This window comes from Carassius carassius, chromosome 36 (assembly GCF_963082965.1).
Source record: "Carassius carassius chromosome 36, fCarCar2.1, whole genome shotgun sequence".
NCBI classification, from domain to species: domain Eukaryota; kingdom Metazoa; phylum Chordata; class Actinopteri; order Cypriniformes; family Cyprinidae; genus Carassius; species Carassius carassius.
The window spans coordinates 3,086,861-3,111,656 of record NC_081790.1 but is presented as its reverse complement, the minus strand read 5'-3'; the positions used below and the strand labels follow the sequence as shown (position 1 = coordinate 3,111,656).

Genomic DNA, 24,796 nt, shown 5'->3' with positions numbered 1-24,796 from the left:
GTGGAACAGAACTGAAAATGTAAATTCAAACTCTCAGACTGTAAAAGTGATCAATACTTTAAAAACATTTTTTTTTTGGCAACCCATTAGACATAAAGAACCATTTGGCTGTTATAGGACCTTTGAAGTTATTGCTGTAACCTACTAACCCTGAGCCCTGAACAGCAAATATTGATGAGAGTTGCTCTATCAGCATTTCTGAATGAAAGTCTGAGGAAACTGAGAGAACCCATTCAATAAAAGAGGAAGAAAGCCACCCGTCAGAGGCTTCCCCGATCAGGGAGGTCTGGAGAGCATGAAAATGTGGATTCCCAAGTGCTTCAAGAGTGGGATGCTTCAGTTACATCCAGCCAAGAACAAGAAGCCGGGCCAGCCTGACTCAAACCTGCAGATAGTGATTGAGAGTGATGGTTAAATGGATTAGAGATAGAGGGAGGGAGAGGGAGAGAGAGGGGAGGGAGATTTGCCATGAAGCTTTCTGCCCTTGAACACACAGGGCAAATCTGATCCAGTAAAGTAGACAGCACGCGCACTACAAGTCCATATTCTCACTTTTGGATACTTCACACATACACACACACGCACCCTGCACCCAGCATCTCCTGGAGAAGTAGGGCACCGTCCTCCCCTTACAAACCGACGGAGTGTGCATTAAAAAGAGAGATATAAAGATAAAAAACAAACACGGAAGAACCGCATCCTCGCTGCGGGAGGCGATGCCGTTTCCACACGGACCCAGGTCGAGCGCGCGGTGAGTCCATCTCAACTACTTCAGCGACCCGGATGAAAAAAGCCTGTCAAGGCGTCTCACTTTTGATTCATGTTTGAAACGCCAAAAAGTAGTTTCTGCTCGAGTTCAAAGGCAAAATCAGCCCTCTTACCGTTAAACGCGAGAGTGTTGTTTTATCGCAGTTCCTCATCTTTAGTGGCGGGACGCGCGTGCGACACACCCCGTGCGTTTCCGTTCGCTCTGCAGAGAGAAGACCGATTTCAAACTGTTTTCTGACGCTAAACTACCACAGTTTTCAACTTTATCCACGGTTTTTGTGAGAGTACGGATGTTGGATTACCTTCAGGGTGTGTGTGAGGAACATCGATGCTTGTTTGAGATGTTTTACAGTACAGTACGGAGGAGTAGGATGTTCTGTCAGCGAGTGGAACTTGTACGTTTTTACGTCAGGCAGAACGAAAATGTAATATTAAACCGTTTTAATTACTTTTCTATTCTCTATTAACCTTCAACATTACCAGATTGTGGTTAAACAGAGTTAATCATGTCGGAAATGCTATTTAGGCGTTAGTAAATTTAGTTAAATTTGAGGTTAAAACTGATAGTTGCTGTTGCCATGTTGACGATATTACAATATTATAGTTTGAAACTGCATTAACTCATATAATGTTACAATTACCAACCTGCTAACTACTAAATTATTTAAAGTTCGTCATAACTGGCCTCTCAAAGCCTAAGAAATATTAAATGTACATTAAATGTTTATGTAAGATAACAAAAAACTTTTTAAACGAAACCTAAATGTTATGCATTGTGCAGGGAATTCTTAAAACAACAATTTCCTAATAAATTATAGGCTATTGCAGACAGTTCACACATTTTATTTGTAAAACATTAAAATATCAGTAGAAGTGTATGCAGTAAAGAGCTGAAAATATGCTTTGTTTAGGCTACTGTAAAATGACATACAAATATATTTTCTGATCTAAAAATAGCTGATCTGATATAAAAATGCTGTTATGTAGACAGATTGAGTCAGATTGAGATTGAGTTTGCACATGGTTACTTTTACCTGATTTTTACAGGCATGCATTGCATTTGCAACCTTAGAAATGGATGTACGCTATGCGCGTATCTGCACATGTGAGACCATTCCTCACTCCTCCCATTTCCCAATGGAAATTAAATGTGGTTCATTCAGGAAACTATACCATGCAATATTTAACATACAATCTCTGCATGGTAATATGTGCATGAGATTTGTCGCACATCTCCTTTGCTTCTCTTATTTGAAGTCCTGTCTTATATAATTTCTGTCTGTGAAGTGTGTGTGTGCATGTACCATGCATGTTCCTCACTCCAGACTCCTGTTGTATGCGAGATCAGCCATCTGTACGGACTGGTGGCCATTCACAGGATGACATCCAACGTCTGTTTAAGGGGGGTTTGGCTATTTAGACCATCAGCAGAAAGCAGCGCTAGAAAAAAACAGGCTGACATCAAGTTAAACACTGAAATGTGTGGTGTTTGCTTTCAGGACCATGGACAGCAGCTGCTAAAGAGTGAAGGATGCCACCAAGCAGACATTTCTGAGCTTGGAAAAGAGTAAACCCACTTCATGTGACCTTCGGGAAATGAATATGCTCTGCAGTGATGCAGTCCAGCAGCTGCTATGGATGTAGGTCCAAGTAGAAGCATCAGCACCTTTGACCCAACATATCAGGACAGTGTCCAGACACAAAGAAGTAAGACAGAAGTCAATACACAAAACAATAAACTTGCTTTACAAGAATTCCCCTCAACCTCATAACAACAAAACACTTTTATGCACATTTTCTTTTTATGTATTTCTGACCTTTTTCTTTTGGAGTAATGACTGTGGCAAAGTTATGGGACGTTTTAACCTGACCACCGGCGCTGCTGTTCCATGTTAACACTTCCCACCTCTGAACCCACGGTGGTCCCTTTCCCGTTTCTCCGGACCCTCAGAAATCCCCTTTTATTCACACACCTGCCATGCGTGCACACGTGGGACTCCTCTACCTGCTGGTGCATGTGCTGGCAAGAGCAAGAGGGCAGTATGACTTGTGCAAGTCTCTCGTGAGCACGGACGAAGGTGCTGTGTGGGAGCATTACGCATGCCAACCCAAAGCCCAGGCCATGAAGGAATACATGCGCATCCTCGTCGAGCCGCTAGGCGTCACCTGCGGCAACCCACCGGAGAGATTCTGCACTCTGGTGAGTCGTCTAGAAGAAATAACTACTTTTTTGAACATTGATAATAATAAAAGTGTTTGTTGAGCAGAAAATCAGCATATTAGTATGATTTCTGAATGATCATGTGATGCTGAAGACTGGAGTAATGATGTTAAAAATTCAGCTTTGCATCACAGAAAAATAATTAAATTTTAAAATATATTCAAATAGAAAAAAGTTATTTGAAATTGTAATAATATTTCATAATATTACAGCTTTTACTGTATTTTTGAACAAATAAATGCAGCCTTGGTGAGCAGAAGAGACTTAAAAACATAAAAAAATATCACCAACCCAAACATATGAACGTTGGTGTTCTGAGAAATCAAAACACAGGCTCTGTAAAATATATTAGTCTTAAAATCAATATTAACCCCAAAAACATAAAATCGAAATAGTACATCCATCCGGGCAACTTTGGCCTGTTTTTATCAACATGTTACTGTATGATGGAGGCCATATTAATTCCAATCTTGCATTCTATTCAGGACAGTCAATATGAGAAATAGGGAAGTAGGGTGTGATAAAAATATACAGCATTCTAATTTCTGTTTCTCACAACCAGAAGTTTAAATATGTGTCACATGGTCAGCAGACTTGACAGTAATATGTTTCTTCCTGCATCCTTTTTTTCTGCTCATTAGCTAGACAAATACAATTAAGTGATGTAACGTTTCCCAGTAGCTGTAACTCATTTGCCTATAAGCTGGTAAGTGGGAGCTCATCATATTAAAGGAATAGTTTAAATCACCAAAAATTAAAATTTGCTGACAGTTTACTCACCCACAGGTCATCCAAGATGTAGATGTGTTTGTTTGTTTGTTCACGAGAAGATATTTGGAAAATGTAGCATTTCATTACTTGCTAAGCAATGGATCCTCTGCAGTGAATGGGTGCCATCAGAATGAGTCAAAACAGATGATAAAAACATCACTATAATCCACAAGTAATCCACACCACTGCAGTTAACATCTTGGAAAAGCCAAAAGCTGCATGTTTGTAAGAAACAAATCTATCATTAAGATGTTTTTAACTCCAAACCGTTGCGTCTAGCTAAAATATGAGTCCATGATCCATAATATTGCTTCGCCCAGTGAACTATTCCTTTAAGATTATTCGTTCATTTCATTATCTGATGCATTGAGTTTGCATCTTGCATCTGTTTTATAAAATAAAACTAATACAATATAATGATTATTGCTCAAAAGTAGGCTTGACTATCGAAATATACTAACTTTATAGAATTTACAAAGTGTCAATTAGTACCTGGATGGGACAGACCTCAGGCAGATGCTTCCAGATTGTTCCTTGATTCATTTTTTGACCACTAGCCAAATTGAGCCCATTATGGGGGCAGAGGTCTTGAAGCAGCGTTAATTTGAGCAGGATGTGCCGTGCAGGTCACCGACCACTGCAGAAAAAATGCAGCTGAGGTCAGCAGGCGTAGAAAGCAGAAGGCCGAGGTGTTGTTTTTACCCATGTGGGTTTGTTGGCAGAGTCAGGCTCACAGGAACAGAGGACCGGGAGGATGTCGAATTTCACTTCGCTTATAGCAAGGGTCAGCAGGTTATTCTCAAGGACAAAGAGGTCACGCAGTGCACTATGGGTTTTATTAAGTGAGATTTGTGAGGATAACATACAGAATCAAAAGGTATTCCATCAGTCAATGAGTTCTGTTAGTAAAAGAGAGTGTGATTGGTGCTTGCCTGTGCAAATGTTGTGCGGCTGTAAATGTGACAGGATGTTGTGGATGGTTGCTAAGGTGTAGCTAGGTGGTTTCTTTGTGTCTGGTGCAGGGTTATCATAGTTAACTAAAACAAAAAACAGCTTGAAATAGAATGAATTCCTATTAAAATTTAATTTAAATTGACGTAACAACTAAAGAATAATAAAGAATTAAATCTACCAGTTCAAACAGTAGATATAAAAAAATGCAACAAAATTACAATTAAATTCATAGAATTCTTTTATGTTTTTTTTTTTATTATTGATTTATTTGTTAAATTAAATTAAACAAAATAATTTAAAGCAGTGTTTTAATGATACTAAAATAATTTATATGTATAAATATAGATATGGCTTGGGTCCAAAGTAAGTCTGTGTTATTTTGTCGCCTGTTTAATACTTTAGCTTAATGCTTCAAATCCAGTAAGAGCAACAGTAACAGTGATGCTTGACTTTGCAGAAGGAAAAAACATGCAAAAGGTTGTGCAGGCTGAAGAGAACAAGAGCATAAATAAATACTAGTGTCAGGGGAAAAGAGGTAATACAACCCTGATTAAATTATCCAGACACTGCAATGTCGTGCACAAACACACATAAACTTTGTTCACTATGATTGTGCCTTTTCACTATGATGAAGCTGCTGATGGGACTGATGCAGGAAAAAACACATACGGTTATTGGTCTCACAAGGGAGGCGTAAATGGACACAGCTCTGACACACTTAACAGTTAACGATCTGTTTAATGTAAGGCTAAGGGAGACCCATTTTCTCTCACTCGCTCTCACTCTCTCACACACATTTACACAAACACAACTTAAAGGGATGGTTCACCCGAAAATCACAATTCTGTCATGACTTGACATGACAAATGGCATTCGGATTATATGTATGACTATGGAAAAGAACATTCTGCAAAACATTTTTAGGTGAACTTTTCCTTTAATCATGTTTGAGAATTTGTGTATTAGTTCTGGTTTAAGTAAGAATCTGAATTTTCAGAGTAACTTTGCATGCCACAATTCTGCTATAATTTACTTGCCATAAAACACAAAAGCAGATGGTTTGCAGAATGTTAACATTTTTTATTTTCCATGCAGTGAAAGTAAATGTGTACAAATTGTGCCAAGCTTAAAAAATTAAGCAAGAAACACCAAAAAAGATAATCATACATACAATTTGAGTGCCGTATTCCAATCATGTGAGTTTGCAGTAGCATATGAGTAAGTAAAAGATGTCAGAATTGTGATTTTTGGTGAATTATACTTTTAAATTCTGTTTGTGCAACTGTGGGAATGTATTTGTCCTGGTTTAGGTAAGAATCAAAGTAACTTTACATGTCATAATATTCTATCTAACTACCCCCCCCCCCCCAGAAAAATAAAAATCACTAACTCAAATTGTATGCATCACTACTTTTATGGTACTTTTTGGTTGCCTTTTTATCTTACCAGTGTTTGCTTCTGTTCTTTCAATGCACAAACAAAAACAGTGTGAACATTATGCAAATGATCTGCTTTTGTGGTTTATCCTAAGCAAATCATTACCTTTTTGCAAAATTATCTTTTTTTTTTTTTTTGAACTATCCCTTTAAATCCTCCTAGACGGATTTGTTTGAATATTGTTGCATGCAAAGATACTGATTCTTATTTAAACCAAGACTGAAAAGGCTAACACACACACAAAGCCTTGAATTGTTGTGCCAGCTAATGGACTTGCCTCTGGAATGTTCCTCAGGTCATCCCAAGCTCTTTAATATTGATGGGGCCCTTAATGGTCCTGCAAGCAGACATCCACAGTGCGCCCGGACGTTTTCCTTTTCCATTCTAGACATTACATGTTTGGGCAGCCTGGCACAGTCAGCACTTTTTACAACAGACGGGATTCTCCCTAGTATCTCTCCTTCCAAGAAAACGACAAACACAGATGACAGAGAAAAGTGGGGTGGAAACCGAGTACTGTTAACCGACAGCCAGGTTAAAATTACTGAGAGCATTACAAAATTGCGGCATCTTTGAAATACAAGTTTCAGCGCTCAAAACTTCATCGCCAGTCCAAAATAGAACGTCTATTAAAACTAAAAATACAAAATTGTCTGGTTTTTAACTTCCACAAAGTTCTGACTTCAGCTAGATGAACAAATCAACACATGACTGTCCACATTTACACATTAATGGCCCTTATTCTCTAGTCAGAAACCAGGCCCACACAACCACAAGGAGGAAGTCTATAAGAAGAGTATTATTCCTAAACAGCAGTAATCTGTACAAAAATGTAATGTAAATAATAAACTTAAAATGTTAAATAATAAATGTGTGTGTGTGTGTATATACATGCATACATACATTCATATATATATGTATTTATATATGAAATGACACACACAGGTTATATATACATACATACACACACACACACACATACTCACACAAATAATGCCAAACTAAACGCCATCAAGTCAATTCCCAATGAATAAGTGTTTTCCACATCATATCCTGTTTCACTTGGAAATATGTCACATTACGGAAGCAAAATGAGTTAAACAATGTTATTTCATGTGGTATTTAATAATCTCTGGCATCTCACAGCAGCTGCTCTTTTTCTAGTCTGTGTGTGTGTGTGTGCCTGTCCCAGTTTGTGCATGTTTCTGCCCAGGGTCCAAAATTAACACTCACTGAGCTGCATATGTGAGTAAAAATGACCTACTCCTCAGTTGGCTGGTAACTAAAACTGCAACATAATGCATGCTAACATCTGTCGAGACTCTAAACACTTACCAAAGTATTACATTTACCAGTGGAAAACATTTAAATGCTATGTGGTGACACATACTGTATGTGCAAATTTTCTCACATTAAGCCACCAGGATTAAAATGTGGAACATGTCTGTTCACGTTTATGTGAGAGGGATGCTCATCTGGCTTGTTTTGTAGAGTATATGATGCTGCAAATGAGACAAAGACCTGCACTGTTTGGTAATATAATGCAAGGAAAACTGCTAAATAATTCCTCTGTCATACACTGTTGAAAATTAATCTTCTTTATTGGTTCATTATATGCTTCCATTAAATGTATAATTTAACCAAAAGGGAAAATTTGCTGAAAATGTACTGCACCTCAGGCCATCCAAGATGTAGATGAGTCTGCTTTTTCATTGCATTTGGAGAAATGTAGCATTCCATCACTTGCTCACTAATGGATGCTCTGTGGTGAATGGGTGCCGTCAGAACGAGAGTCCAAATAGCTGATAAAAACATCACAATAATCCACTCCAGTCCATCAGATAACATCTTGTGAACCAAAACGCTGCGTGTTTGTAAGAAACAAACTTTAAAACATTGCTTCTGGCTAAATTATGAATTCATAATTCATAATAACATTTCCTTTAGTGAAAATGTCCATCTTCTTTTGACCTCTTACGTCAAAGTCCACCCACATATTTGTTTAGAACAATTTAGGAAAGTTTGTAAACGGCGCTTGATTTATTTATTTCTCTCTAGATTTAGACAACTTTTTCACTGGAGAAAGCGATATTATGGATAGAGTTTTTTGTATTATTATTATTATTTTAGTCGAAAGCAATGGTTTGAATTAAAAAATTTTTTGATGGATTTGTTTCAAACACGCAGCTTTTCACTACATAAGACATTAACTGGTGGACTGAAGGGGAGTGGATTACTTGTGGATCATTATGTTGTTTTTATCAGCTGTTTGGACTCTCATTCTGACGGCACCCATTCACTGCAGAGGATCCATTACTAAACAAGTGATGTGATGCTAAAGAAATAAACTCATCTAAATCGTGGATGGCTTAAGGGGGAATACATTTTCAGCAAATGTTCACTGTTCAGTTGTTGTACAAAAGGTTCCTTTATAGTGGTAAACGGTTCTTAAAATTATTAAAATGTTCTTCATGCTAAGAAAAAACTAATGGTTCTTGTAAGAAATTCTTGTGAAATCAATGTGAATACACTCCCTTTTGAAAAACATGTTTTTTAAGAGTGTAGGTAAAAATATGTATTTGTAATAACAATAATGCAAAATATAGTAATATTTATCGCTAATTAATTTTCTTAGTTCACCCACCACTGGCAGATTTTTGTGACCCTGTGGCATAATTTGTTTTCAAGCGCTTGATTCTTACTTGCTCATGTTGTCTGGAAAGAAAAACCGAGAGAGAGAGAGAGAAAGACAGAGATCCCTAATGATGGGGGAATCACAGCTTAGTTCATCAGAGCAAACTCAAACACCCAATAAGCATGTGTTGTTCATGTACACACCTCTCTTAAAGCACACAGCCACAGTGCACATGAAACAGTAAGACGTGTTGCTGTGTGAACACGTGTGTATGAAAGTAAAAAACACTCATGCTACACAACAGTGCTCTCTGATTTAGAGGCACAAATGAGCCAGTGCTATAAATAGAAATGAGAGTGAAAGAGAAGTGGTAAGTGAAGAAGAAAAAGGGGGAGGAAACAGGAAGAAGGGAGAAGAGATATGACAGAAGATAGAAAACAATGAGACTCTGCCAGAATAGAATACTAACATTATTTTACCAAACATACTGTATACTGCCTATTTTATAAACATAGAAAGTAAAACAGTATAAATATCCCATTTCAAACAGTAACACGCTTTTAGTGGAAAATAACTGTTCTTAATTGCATTCAATGTGTACTTGTATTCAAATCCTAAATAAAAACTGTACTTGCAGATAATATAATATTAAGTGTACTTAAAGAGAGCTTGTTTCTGTTTTACACTTTTAAAAAATGCACTTTGCTATAATGTCGAATAAGTTTTTTTAAATTAAAAATACATATTTAAAGTTCATTTTAAATACATATTTTTAAAGAACTTTTTGAATTGGTTTAAAGAAGTACATTTCCTTAGGTGCTGACTAACATACTAACATGCACATGCAAAGTATTTGATTTTAACTATTATCTGATATTACATCTCAAATCTACTAAATTACTAAGGACAATAGAAGTAATTATGAAATTACATTTAAAGGTGTTCTTCAGTCCTCCATAAGTAGGTAAAAATGCACTCTTAATATGTATATTAATATATTAATAATATGTACATTGTGATTTTATTGTAAATAACATGCAGTTTAGTGTTAAGTTCACACTTAAGCATATATTGTTATATCATTACCATTATAAGTACTCTTTTTAAAGGTCCCGTTCTTCGTCACCATGTCGTTGAAACGCTGTTATTTTCATCTCGGAGTCCAATCATCTTTGTTTGGCCTTCCCAGGGACGCTGTACTTGGAGATTAATGGTTACAATTTATGTTTAACTCGGTTCCCGAAAATTATAATCCACATGTAAAACTATGTGCAGCACATTTTGCTGAGGACAGTGAGCTTCCTTAATCTCAATCAGTTTAATGCCGGATTTGCACAAAGATTATTCTTGAAAGATGGAGCAGTTCCCTCTTTGTCTGGAGAAGGCGTTGTTTATGGACCACAACCGGTAAGTGTATTTTATTATTTAAATTGGTGCGTGTAACACTTTCTGTAACTTATTACACAAAGGGCAACGCTGTTTAGCTTTGTTAACTAGATGGTAGGGCTGTGCAAAAAAATCGAATGCGATTTTCAAGCGCATCTCGTCAGTAAAAACGTTCCTGTGATTATAAGTACATCTCCAGCACGTGCGTTTTTTTACTGTCTATGGTTCAGATCAGGATTGCCATGTTTTCCAAACAAATCCTGCCCACTTGCTTCTCAAAACTAGCCCAATCGCGTTTCCAGGAGGGCAGCGTGCACTCAGCTGTTGTCGAATCACAACACAGGAACCGCTGGCCCAATCAGAACTCATTACGTATTTCTGAAGGAGGGACTTTATAGAATAAGGAAGTCATCAGCCTGTTTTTATGACAGTGAAAACAGCGCTATACAGATAAGTGTTACAGAATACTGTGTTTTTTTTACACGCGAAACATGAACATGTTATATTGCACACTGTAAACACAATCAAAGCTTCAAAAAAGCATGAAAAACGGGACCTTTAAAGGCATGCTTAAGTGTGTTTTTTTTCTTCTTTGTTTTTTTTTTTTTTAAGATGCAGTTAACAACTATTTTCTCCCGTTTAAATAATGTACTAAATCCCTGGAAATTGAAGGTCAAGTTGAGTGCACTGCATCTACTGTTGTATTGTACTGTTCAATTTTGTAAAAGTAGCCATTTGGGTATTATATTGCACACAGAAAATGTGCTTACTGTGCACAGTATACATACTGCAGAAAGAGAGCATGCTGATATGAACAGAAACAAAGGGAACGAAGATGAGCTTGAGATGGACAGAGAAAGACAATAGACAGCTGGTGCCTAGAGTACTACTTTAATAGGATGAATCTGTTGTTCTGCGTGTCTCGGCCTGATCTCACAGATGTCAACACTCAGCTATAAAGTTTCATGCTACAAACTAAACAAGAAAGCCGAGAAAACACTTTGAAGAGTTCTGGAGATCTAGAATAAAGGAGATCATTATTACATGCTTTCCTGGAATACATGATACAGAAAATATGGAAATGTTTTCTATGCTATATATTTTCCATAAACCACTTCTGTATTCATTGTTTCACAATTAACACAGATTAATAAAATAAACAGCTGAAGGGGCCCTACACTGTAAAAAAAAAACTGCAAAAAAAATTAGAAGATTTAAACAAGAAAATACCATTTAAAATTTCTTTGTGAAATGTACTTGTTATTTCAGTAGTTTCTACACCAAATTATTTTCTCATAAACCGAATAGAGCTCACATTGTGTTCTCAGTTTCTTAAAGACCCCTATAAATCACTCACACACACACACACACACACACACACACACACACACACACACACACTTACAGAAAGAGGGTCTAAAGGTATATACATCCACAGAGAAACAAGAAAATACCATTTAAAATTTCTTTGTGAAATGTACTTGTTATTTCAGTAGTTTCTACAGCAAATTATTTTCACTGTACAGTGATTCTACCATGTGTAGATGCAACACAATGTAGTGTTTGAAACCTCTTAACCATGGTAAAACTCTCTGCCTTAAGTACAACATGGTACAAAACAACATGTACAATAAACAAATGTATTAATAATCATAATTTTCATTCCTATCAAAATTGCTGATCAACCTCAGGTCATAAAATAGTTTTCTTTGCATAATATCAGAAATACAGCAATATCACATATTCATCCCTATATATAATATTATCTATCTATCTATATATGCTACTGTAGGTTGTATGAGATTACCAGTACTGTTCATCTTAATACCCAGAATACTTACCTGAAAAACTTATAAAGAAAGTTTCCAAAGCTTTGACCTCAGTTTTTTCATTTCGAAAAGACAAATGTATTTGCAAGCGCTTTCCAGTGTGCCAGAACTTTTATTAAAGAACAGCCTTTTTAAGTTTTGGATTTTGTCATGAAATGTGGTTGCAGCTAATTTTTCTTTGGCTATATTTACACCTAAATATGACACACACCTGTACCGAAACACCAGGTGAGCGCCGCTGTTAGCAGTTCTGATAGCTTCGTCATTTCTTCATTTTAAGTTAAATACAAAAATACAAATATTTACTGCATATACTTTCACACACACACACACACACACACACACACACACACACACACACACACACACACACACACACACACACACACACACACACACACACACACACACACACACACACACACAGTATACTGTTTAAACATAAAAAAATACATACTTCACATTTAAACTTTATTACAAATCCTAGTGAGCTGCCTAACTTGGCAACAGTTTAAGAAATCATATTTGTGCTCACAGCTTGCAGGTTGTTCTAAATAGTAAGCAATAATTAGACATTCTAAGATTCCTTATTAGCTGCCTTATTAGTTCACATCCTGCACCCCTTCATATTTGTTTATTAAATATTTTGATTATGCTTTCAGCCATCAATAAGACTGCAGTACAGTCAGCTCCATTTAACACATTTTATCTCCAAAAGGAACTGAAAATGCAAAAAAAAAAGGTCTGCAGATTCCATCTGGGGCTGCTATGATCCAATTCAGTCAGGATGCTGTCTTAGAAGGAAGCTGCCTATGTTGACTAAAGTCAGTGAGAACAGACCAAGCTTTGGAACAGACGTACATTTCCGAGTGTATTCCTTAGAGTGTATTCTTAGTGATGTTCTCATAAACCGAATAGAGCTCACATTGTGTTCTTAGTTTCTTAAAGACCCCTATAACTCACTCACACACACACACACACACACACACACACACACACACACACACACACACACACACACACACACACACACACACACACACACACACACACTTACAGGAAGAGGGTCTAAAGGTATATACATCCACAGAGATGACAAAGAGAGATATAGATTAACCAATTTTACGATACGGTTGCTCTTTTGCGACTAACTTTCTCAGTTGGCATGAGCACATGATTTAGTCACAAATTTGTATTGTATTTTTTTTGCCACAACATGGGATTAATCAAAGCATGCTGATGAACTTTTATCATAGTTTACAGTTATATGGAAACAAAATGGTTAACATTCAACCTGGTCTTTTTCCTCCTTTTTTATCCTCTTTTGCTGTGTTATAAGGCAGACTTCGGATGCTTTCGCTTTCAATTTTGCTAAATTGTTGTTATCACGTTTTACAAGAAAAGATAATTGGCTGATTTGCTTACATCTATACATATTTCACTTTTTAAGACTAAAAACAATGGATTTTTTTGTTATTCTTATTTAAAAAGCACAATAACAATGAAACAGTCAGATAAAATTGACAAACTAGCTTACAAAACATTTATTAACAAAAACAAATAAGATTAGGCATGGCATACACCACATGTTGTATTATATACCGACTAATAAATTACAGAATGTTTAGCAAATACTGAGGAATCAAATAAAAAATAAATAAAAGAGAGCTTCCATAGCATAACGTCAGGTCATTTGGTCACAGTCTGGAGCCCTGGATACTGATGTTGTTCTTTAACTGATTGCATGGGATGCGGATGGCACTAGGTAAAGTTCCAATTTAACGGGGGTGTAATGTCCCAGTTGGGTGGTTTAACAGGCTGCTATATGGACACTGTGACAGGGATCTAGCTCCATGCTGATTGTTGTCGCCGCGACGGGATTCCAACGTGGATAATTGCTCTAGGAGCTTAGTGATGTAGGCCACCTGCCGGAACAGTTGGCTGTGTATGTGTGTGTGTTTATATGGGGCAGGAGGATGGGATTGTCGCGAAAGCATAGACATGCTAGTTTTGCATCTTTGCCACATGCATTATTGGACCAAGGTCATGGAAAAGACACACTTTCGAACACTTGAAAAATTCATTGGTGAGAAGAGCTGATTCTGTGTTATAACATTCTCTTAAAAAAAGAGACTCTGTCCCTTAAAAGTGTCTTGACAACAGAAACACAAACATGCATTCATGCATAGATACACGTGCACATGCCAGCACACATCTATGCATGCAATCACACGTATGCATATTTGCTAACATGCAAATACATGCACACAAGCACCCAAGTACACACACACACAGATGCAAATGCATACATACTGTACATGCAAGTTCAAGTATGCAAAAACAATAGAGGCATGGGGAAACAAGCATGCAAACATCAAACACCCAATCCACACAAGCATGCAAACACCCAAACAGACACATATAGATTAAATATACATGCATAAAAAGCACACGTATGCACATTATCAAGCATGTTATTACAACATAAAAGTACACAGATACAAATATACATGTAAGCATACTGTACAGACACACTGAGGCATGCAAAACAAAAATGCAAGCAATCAAATGAATGCACACACAAACACACATACACACACACACAAGCATTGGCAGTACATGCACAAATGCAAACACATATAGAAGAAATATACATGCAAGCACAAGTATGCACATTTGCAATCATGCTAATATATGCACACAAGCACCCAAGTACATATACACACAGATGCCACCACATTGCATGGTACACTGGCAGGGTACATGTATGTTAAGACACACATCAACATCCTTGTTGATCCAGGAACAACATTCAAATCAACCAATCAGAATTGAGATATAACTTATATCTCATATATAATATCTGTTTTAGGCCTTATTAATCAGCAATCATTTCCCACTGGCTTTAGGAATAAATTAGGGGTAGGGTTAGGTTTAAGGGTAGGGATTGGGTTAAGTCTATATTTTTGGACAATAATGTTGATCCAGGATCATCAGAAGATGTTGATCCAGGAACATGTCTTACTTGGCAAAATCACGGCGACCGACACACAAATATAGATAAAATATACATGCACGCATGCATACAAGCACTCACATGCACATATGTGAGCATGCTAATACCTGCACACAAGTACTCACATACAGTACAAGCATGCAAAAACAACAGCACAAGCATATACATACCAGTGGCGGCTCCAGACAATTTTGATTGGGGGGGCAATGGGGGGTCCTGGTCATTTCAAGGGAGGTCTCATGAAAACCAACAAAAAATACAGTGGACACGGCTAATAAAGCATTTTACTGCTACTAAACAACAAAAACAACACAGCATATCAACTACTTTGTTTTTAATTAACTAATCAATTGCAGTTTGCAAACAATATGCTCAAACTTTAAAGGGTTGGCGTTTTAAACGGTTCGCGTCTCCAATAAGCATTAATCCACAAATGACTTAAGCGGTTAACTTTTTTAACGTCAATTTGGATGATTATGTAATGATACAGCAGCAAATGCTTTGATGCATTTTTGAAAAAGAAACAATAGAGAAGACAATTTTAAGTTTAAAATAATAGTAGCTCTGGGATTAGAAACTGAAATGTCTTAAATTTTCCCAACCAGATGGTTTTTCTTTTCTGTTCTACAGAATAATTAAGAACAGCGGTTATAGTAAAAACTATAGAAAATACTTGTGCCTCTACATTTTCCTTTTTCTCACCAGCCTCTGTCTCCTGGCTTTCTGTTACCTGCTCTCTTTCTGTCACTTGTGCCTCTACATTTCCCTCTTTTTCTTCCTCTATCTCCATCTCATCATCTGATCTATTACTTTTCACTCTCTGTCCATCTAGGAACAAGGCTCAATTTACTATTTCAGCATTAATCTATTATTTTAACCATCACTACTACTCTTGCACCTAATCAATAAGTCCACCTTAAATATTGATACAAAACATTAAAAAACTGATACATTGGAATATAGTGATTAATATTATTATTACTGTTGTAGTTGTTGTCTAAAATTGAACACCTTTGCAATGTAAACAAATGACAGGCTACATTTGTTATTCATATCCTTCACACTTTGATGTCAGGTGTATTATGCATTTTTTATTGACATTGATATTTTTACATTTATTTCCAGAGAGATCTTATTGAGTTTACAGGCTAAAGTGGTCTTGCTGTTGTAAACAATGTTGCTATTGTAGAAAAAAAATATTTGCGTCACATTTAAAATATAATTATATTTTAATTCATTTCTGAATTGTTTTTATTTTTATAATGATAATTCAGAGAATGAGAAAATCTGAATAAGCCTTACCAGTGTTGTGATAATTATTTTTAAGACACTCTACGTGTTAAAAAATAAATAAGTACTGTAATATAACATCACATCATGACATGTATATAACATGTTCTCACATCACGTCGTTCTTGTAAAATAATAATAAGTAAATAAACATCAAAATCACTTCGCTGAGAATGAAACACCACTTACCAGCTGCCACGGTGTTGAAAATAATCTCTAGCAATTAAAAAATGCGCGTGCGGCGTGAGGAATAGTCCCGGTGGGATGAGGTCGTCGTCGTCGTCAGGTGAAAAGTCATCATGTTGGTCATTTTATTTACGGCTACATTATTATTAATCAATTGTACTAATATTATGATTGAGCGTGGGCAGGCATTCACAAAAGGGAATGTTATTACAAAAAAATTCGAGGAAATTTTGCTTTGACAAAAGGGCACTTAAGGGGCAAAGGAGCAGGTGCTCAAGTGAACCGGTTCTTTCGTACAGTTCGATCAAATAAACCAGTTGAAAAAAAAAAACCGGTTCACCGGTTCTTTTGCGCCCGATGTAATATGATTGGTGATGACTGCCCTTCATTCAAGCCTTCGGTTTACCCGCGCTCTTGAGACCCCCCAAAACCCCCCCTGGCGCCGCCAGTGATACATACATACACAAGTATTACCATCCGCACAAGCACGCCAAAAACCAAAGCACACTCAAATTAATGAAATATATATGCAAATACAAGTGCATGCAAGCACACACTTGCAGTGGGAACTCATCATTGACTTTTATTGTTTTTATAAAAATAGTACTACTGATATTTGAGATAAAGATATTTTATACAGCACTCTAAAGCTAACACTCCCAGAAAACATTCTGTGTTTTTACATTTTCATTATTTAGCATGTTAATTAAGCCATTTTCCTCCCGGGAACCAGCTATTCAGGATGCATGTGATTTCAGGTTTTACTATCATTCTGGGGACATTTGGTCCCTACAATATAAACAAAAGCTATCCCCCACACACACTTCACACACACAAATAGGGCTGTCAATCACACAATGCACAAAACACACGGTTAGCATGCTAATTCTCCACTAAGTGTGTCAGAGGGTTGGGTTTCAATGGATTTGGGGGTTGAAGGTTTCTGTGTATTCTCCTCTTTAATCCAACTATAGTTTAGCATGTCGGGGGTCACAATGAGTTTGTGTTTGAATAGATGCATTTATGTGTGTGTGGCAGATTAGTCAGATCCTCCCTGTAGTGACGTCATGTTATTGGTAGCCTATCTCCCCGCAGGGAGGTGTGTTTAAATGGCTGTTTGGTGCGGGCCGGAGGTGGTCATCTGTTCTGTGCCTGCGCTCTTCCTGTTTACCGGCATTCAACAGAGGTCTGTGGTTAAAACACAGCCGTTTGGGCATTTTAACACCGCTTGTGTTATTTCTGTGGGGCTTTGCGTGCACTGGAGAGTCTATTGTAAACAACCGTTACGTGCGGTCTGGCTCGTTACACTGCCTAGTCCCAGCATTCCCGTGTGTTTACCGGTTGAGTGGGGATATCCAATATATGCTGTTTGGCATCTACTTCATTTCTATCCCGTGGATACTGACGTCAGCTCTGCTTTCTGGTGTGGCGAACGGCTGCGTTATTTGGTATGTGTGTTTATATTTCCGATTGCTGTTCATAAACTAGAACTAGTTTACTAATCGTCTTCTTATCTATTAAGGGCTAAGACTGGGCGTGCTGCATTTCCCTACTACATATAGAAGCACGCTGCTGTTTTGTTCCTGCTGGATTTGCTTTCGTTTCTTTTCTGTATATTTTTGCTGTGTGTTTTCATCATTTTGTTCTGGGTGATTTAGCGCGGCCCGATTTTGGAGTTGTTGGTTAAAACCTGCTCCTACTGTGACTGTATTTTGAAGATCTTTTCCTCGTACGTTGGGAAATAACGAGTTCGAGGGCCGCGCTCATTCAGATATTTATTTCTTCATTTGCCCTTTGTGGTGTTTCTCATTTTGGACTGGTTCAGAATGCTGAGATTTTCTCTTGGACATTGTTGTCTTTAAATTTATTTTTCCTTTTCCTTTTGTGTTATTATCTAGCTGTTTAAGCTAGAATTTATTTCTTTTCTTTATGTTGGAAGGGTTTCTTTTGCTCCCCTGCATTTAAGTTTTTATTGATTAATTTTTATTAATTTGATTTATTTTGGTTTGTATTACAATTACAGGAGCTGTGTGTCCGACGGCAGTGAGGCTTTCCTTCACCGTGTGCTGTGTTATGCTGTGTGAGCACCACTGATAAAATCACGGGTATTGGAGAGAGTGTGTGTGTGTGTGTGTGCACTTAGTGTGATTTTCCTCTTTTGCTCCCTCTCTTAGCCCATTTGATGCCAATAGGCCACAGCTCCGAAGTAATTGTGAATCCTTATTGTGGATTGTGATTTCCAGTTTAGTAATTGGCTGGGTGACTATTCCTGCATTTTAAACTTTTGTACTAATAAACAAACTCTATTTTGCTACCCACGTCTCTTGCTCACATTATTCAGTGGAATGCACCTGGGTTCCTTATAACATTTTAAGTGAACTGTGATTCCCTGGTATAGTCCCAGGGTGGCGTAGTCTATTGTATATCTCTTGAGGGTTGAATATCGCCAGCAAAAAGACCACTTGGCCACATTTTGGCGTAGTCGGCAGGATCCACTAAATGGAACAGAGACGTGGGTGAAGATTTCTTTGCCAGCTGGTATTGCCATTATTTGCTTTTTTTTTATTTTTACAGGAACAAGACAGCAGCGTAGACTCTTTGAAGGGTCTCTTTGGCTACCTCCCCTGATTGTGTTTCAGGTCCAAATTTCTTTCTGCCCCGCCTTGCTTGGTGGTAAGTGTTTTACTAAAAGTTAGCGATGGCAGAAGAATTACAAGAACTTCAGGATCTTGTGGCCCAATTAAGAGCTGATAATGAGAGACTTAGACAAGAACAGACTCAAATTGTTATTCCAGGTCCTAGTACAGCTCCTATTTCTACCGCCTTACCCTCTGGTGCACAGCAATCTGCTGGTGCAAGTGCCCCATCTACTGAGCGATTTGTGTTTGTTCCCCGAGATAGGAAGTGCCCAAAATTTAGCGGGAGACCCGGTATTACCATAAATGAATGGGTAGAGGAGGCCCAAGCCTGTATGCGGGTTCGCCATTTGTCTAGAGCTGATCAAGCATTCTTTCTTTTTGATCATTTAGAGGGAGAAGCTCGGGATGAGATCAGGTATCGGTCTGAGACAGAGAGGGGGGATCCAGATAAGATAATTCGGGCCTTAAAGGAATTGTATGGGTGTTCTTTGTCATATGTAGCATTGCAACAGGCATTTTTTTCCAGGAGGCAGCAGGAAGGAGAAACACTTTTAGAGTTCTCTATTGCATTGATGGGCCTCTTGGAGGGGGTAAAACAGCAGTCGCCGCATGCCATACCAAATGCAGAAGCTTTATTGCGTGACCAGTTTGTCGAGCACGTGCTCGATATTGGTCTTCGTCGGGAACTAAAACAATTAGTCCGCCGTGACCCTACCTCTTCCCTCTTAGATGTTCGTAGCGAGGCAATGCGCTGGGAGCGGGAGGGAGTGCCTGGGGGTGCGAGAGGGCGAAGTCAGTCTGTACCAGTGGCCTATGGGGCCCAGTATGCCATGCAGGGGGAGTCGCAGGTAGTTCGGTTGAGCTCCCCTTCCAAGTCGGAGCTAGTAGAGTTACGGGAAATGTTGAAGGCACAACAAGAACAGTTAAACCAACTTACCCAAGGGTTGGCTCGCTTGCAGGTCCCTAATTCATATAGCCGGTCCCCACATCACAGTAATATAGTATGTCGGAGGTGCCAACGGTCTGGCCATTTTGCCCGAGAGTGTGATGGAGAACGTGTTCTCCCTCGCGCTCCAGCAGTGGGTATATCTTCAACTGGGTCTAGGCAGTTTCGATCTTCACAGCCGTCGGAAAACTAATCCCCACCGGGCTGCGGAGTCACAGCGCGGATGGGGAGTCATTTGACTCAAATGTTGTAAACCGTCTAAATTCTGTCTCTCGTTTGGTGTCCTCCTGTCCTCATCTTAATGTGCTCATCGGTGGTGTTCAAGTGCCATGTTTAGTGGATACCGGTTCCATGGTGTCCACGATCACCGAGAGTTGCTTTCACCAGTATTTTGAACCATGGGGGCAGGAGCGTCTTAGGTCGTGTCAATGGTTGCAACTTACCGCTGCGAATGGTCTTGCGATTCCTTATATCGGGTATATGGAGCTCGATGTCGAACTTTGTGGTAAAGTAGTACCGGAGTGTGGAGTGCTGGTTGTCCGAGATCCTCCTGGTGGCGCCGGTGGACATGTCCCGGGTGTCTTGGGGATGAATGTCCTTGGCCGGTGCTACCAGGAACTTTTTGGACAACATGGTACATCCCTTTTTGACTTACCGGTGGTGTCACAGGCCCCTAGCTCCGTCACAAAGGCATTACAACATTGTAGTAAGGTTAGTGTCCAGACCTCTGATCGTGTTGGGGGGGTTAGGGTGCGGGGGCGGGGCATGTGTCACATTCCAGGTGGTACCATGAAGCTGGTAGCGGCAACCTGCTCAGAACATTATGCTTCCGGTCCCGTGCTGTTTGAGCCTCCAGATTCAGGCTTACCTGCTGGTTTGTTGGCCTCCCCCGCACTGGTTCAAGTGACCCGGGGCACGGTGTATATCCCGGTTGTGAATGTGGGTACCACTGAGGTGATTCTTTACCCCAGGACGTCTTTAGGCACATTGAGTGGTGTCTTTGTCATTAGTTTGCCAGAAGGTATTACTGAAGTAAGGTCCTTAACTGCTACTGTAGGCTCCCATAGTTCCTTGGTCCCCTCTACTGTGGAGGACCAGATTGATGCCATAGATTTGTCAGTTTTGGCAGGGGAAGAGCAAAGCCGGGTCCGGGCTTTGCTTCACAAGTACAAATTTGTGTTTTCAGCCCATGAGGGTGATCTGGGGTGCACTAACCTCTTGGCCCATGATATTCCGCTTCTGGACGATACCCCTGTCAGGCAACGGTACAGGCGTATACCACCTTCGGAATATGAGGTAGTAAAGTCCCACATTAATCAACTTCTTGAGGCACAGGTTATCCGGGAAAGCTGCAGCCCCTATGCGTCTCCCATTGTTTTAGTTAAGAAAAAAGACGGTAGTCTACGAATGTGCGTGGACTATCGTCAACTTAATTCTAAAACTAGGAAGGATGCCTTCCCTTTGCCCCGTATTGAGGAGTCCCTTGATGCCCTGACTGGTGCCCGCTGGTTCTCCACTATGGATTTAGCCAGCGGGTACAATCAGGTACCTGTCACTGAAGTTGACCGGCCTAAGACTGCTTTCTGTACCCCATTTGGCCTATTCGAGTGGAATAGGATGCCATTTGGTCTCTGTAACGCTCCCAGTACCTTCCAACGTCTGATGGAGAGGTTGTTTGGTGACCAACAATGCCAATCTTTGCTCTTGTATCTAGATGACATTGTGGTGTTCTCTTCCTCGGTGGCTCAACATCTGGAGCGTCTGGGGGTGGTCTTGGGTCGGTTAGGGGCTGAAGGACTAAAAGCCAAGTTAGGAAAGTGTGCCTTCTTTCAACGTGAGGTAAAGTATTTAGGGCATGTGGTGTCGTCTCAAGGTGTGTCCACAGACCCAAGTAAAATTGAAGTGGTAGCTCAGTGGCGCACTCCTACAAGTCTGTCCGAGTTGCGTTCGTTCCTGGGTTTTGCCAGTTATTACCGCCGTTTTGTGGAGGGGTTTGCCAGGTTGGCGGCCCCTCTGCATAAATTGGTGGCCGAACTGGCAGGTGGCAAGACAAAGAAACGTAGGGAGGTGAGTTTTAACGGTGCCTGGGGTGAGATTTGTCAGGATAGTTTTGAAGCCTTAAAGAGGAAACTCACCTCTGCCCCTGTGCTTGCCTACGCAGATTTTACTCTGCCATTTATTCTGGAGGTTGACGCTAGTTTCAGTGGTCTTGGGGCAGTTCTTTCCCAAGAACAGGGAGGAACCGTGCGGCCAATTGCATATGCCAGCCGCAGTCTTAGGCCCACTGAGCGCAATATGAACAACTATAGCTCTATGAAATTAGAGTTCTTGGCGCTCAAGTGGGCCATGGCTGAAAAGTTCCGTGAATATTTGTTGGGGCACAAATGTGTTGTTTTCACCGACAACAATCCCCTTAGCCATCTATCATCGGCAAAGCTTGGGGCGACTGAACAGCGTTGGGCAGCACAACTTGCAGCTTTTGATTTTGAGGTGAGGTATCGATCAGGCAGATGTAATAGAAACGCAGATGCTCTGTCGAGGCAGCACCCACTTGACTCTAGCATGTTAGGGGACTTGCTTCCAGGCACTGCAGTTCCTCGTGCTGTACAGCAGGGGGCTGGTACGCAGGTAGCTGTTCAAGCCACTCAAGCGGTGATCACAGCCCTGCCCAGTTATACCACTGCAGAATTGAGCTCTTTGCAACAGGCAGACCCTGTGATTAAGGAAATTTTGCCCTTTTGGAAGCGAAAGGTGTTCCCTAGAGTGGAAGAACGCAAACGGTTGTCTAGGCTGGGATTGATCCTGCTTCGTCAGTGGGATCGGTTCATTGAGAGAGAGGGTGTATTGTATCGACGAGTGTTTCGCTCTGATGGGGGTGAGGAGTGCTTTCAATTGATTTTACCCACTACCTTAAAATCTGAGGTTTTGAGGCAGCTTCATCAGGAGCATGGGCACCAGGGGAATGAGCGTACCACTGAGTTGGTACAGCAGCGGTGTTATTGGCCTGGAATGTCCTCAGAAGTGGCACGATGGTGCCAGGAGTGTGAAAGGTGCCAAGTTGCTAAGCATGGGGGTCCCACTGCCCGTAGTTTTATGGGCCATTTGTTGGCATCAAGACCTAACGAGATCGTAGCCATTGACTTTACTGTGCTTGAACCCTCTCGTTCAGGAGTTGAAAATGTCATCGTGATGACTGATGTCTTCACGAAGTACACCATGGCTATCCCCACACGGGACCAACGGGCGGAGACTGTGGCCCAGGTTCTTGTGGCCGAGTGGTTTTACAAGTTTGGGGTCCCTGGTCGGATTCATTCCGATCAGGGCCGTAACTTTGAATCCTCTCTCATCCAGCAGCTCTGTCAGTTGTACAAGGTCGAGAAGTCTCGCACTACTCCTTACCATCCGGCTGGTAATGGCCAATGCGAGCGCTTCAATAGGACGTTGCATAGTCTCCTCCGTACATTGCCTGTTTCTCGGAAGAGGGACTGGGTGTCTTGCCTTCCACAAGTACTTTTCTGTTATAACACCACCCCGCATCAGACCACTGGCGAGTCCCCATACTTCCTAATGTTTGGGCAAGAACCACGGCTCCCAGTTGACTTTTTGTTGGGCAGAGTCCAGGAGGTGGGGGTAGGTAATGTTCATGAGTGGGTTGTGGAACATCAAACTAGGCTCCATGTGGCCTTTGAAGGGGCACGTGATCGGCTAAGGGTGGCCGCGGAGAGACGTAAAATACATCATGATCAGAATGTGCGGTGTGTGTCACTTGAGGAGGGCCAGTTGGTTTACCTCCGTGAGTGTGGCATGAGAGGTCGCCATAAGATCCAAGACTTGTGGAGCCCAGTTGTGTATAAAGTAGTGAAGGCACCTGTTGAAGGGGGTTCAGTATATACAATTGCACCGGTTGATGAGTTGGGTAAGGTAAGGCATGTTCATCGCTCTTTGTTGAAGGCTAAGATTTTAGGGGACCGTCCAGTTCCGAGCCCTCGGGATAGGCCTTTGGTGGAGGGGGCGCTGCCTTTAGAGGATGAGCCAGACGAGGGCGATTTGCTACTGTTCGTCCCTGAAACCCCCCAGGCTCAGAGTCCGGCTGTTAGTAATTTAGTCCCTGCAGCTGTCCAAGCTCCCTTGGATATCTTGGACCCTTGCCCCCTGGTGACGGTACCTGGGATACCAGTAGCCCAAGGACAACACCGTTCTGGAGAAATGGGTCTCGCTCCGGGATCTGTTACTGTGTCTGTAGGCCCACCAGGCACTGAGGTAATGGCTTTGCGGAGATCAACGAGACCCAGAGCAGGCCAGCACTCCAATGTCCATCACCTGCCACGGTCAGTGGAGGCGCCTGGTGAGGCTGTGCCCCTAGGTGGGTCTGTCTCTAGTGGGATCTCTGTCATTTACAGGCCTTGGAATTGATAAGTGGGGTTGCCGTATTCTATCGTCGGGGCGACGATACAAAAAGTAGGGGTAGATTGTGGCAGATTAGTCAGATCCTCCCTGTAGTGACGTCATGTTATTGGTAGCCTATCTCCCCGCAGGGAGGTGTGTTTAAATGGCTGTTTGGTGCGGGCCGGAGGTGGTCATCTGTTCTGTGCCTGCGCTCTTCCTGTTTACCGGCATTCAACAGAGGTCTGTGGTTAAAACACAGCCGTTTGGGCATTTTAACACCGCTTGTGTTATTTCTGTGGGGCTTTGCGTGCACTGGAGAGTCTATTGTAAAC

The 24,796-nt window shown here is 40.4% G+C and overlaps 1 protein-coding gene and 1 long non-coding RNA gene across 2 annotated transcripts in view; both read left to right on the top strand.

The window, feature by feature from the left end:
- Positions 1 to 489: 489 nt before the first annotated feature.
- LOC132116925 (netrin-G2-like) overlaps positions 490 to 24,796 on the top strand; it is a 72,501-nt gene continuing 48,194 nt past the window's right edge. The window contains exons 1-2 of the mRNA XM_059525825.1: positions 490 to 751; positions 2,268 to 2,968. Coding sequence (XP_059381808.1) covers positions 2,747 to 2,968 — 222 coding nt within the window. The 5' untranslated portion in view covers positions 490 to 751; positions 2,268 to 2,746. The remainder of the gene's footprint in view (positions 752 to 2,267; positions 2,969 to 24,796) is intronic.
- Positions 17,636 to 18,807, top strand: LOC132116921 (uncharacterized). The gene is made up of 2 exons (XR_009425718.1): positions 17,636 to 17,941; positions 18,517 to 18,807. It is a non-coding gene; the product is annotated as an uncharacterized LOC132116921 (long non-coding RNA).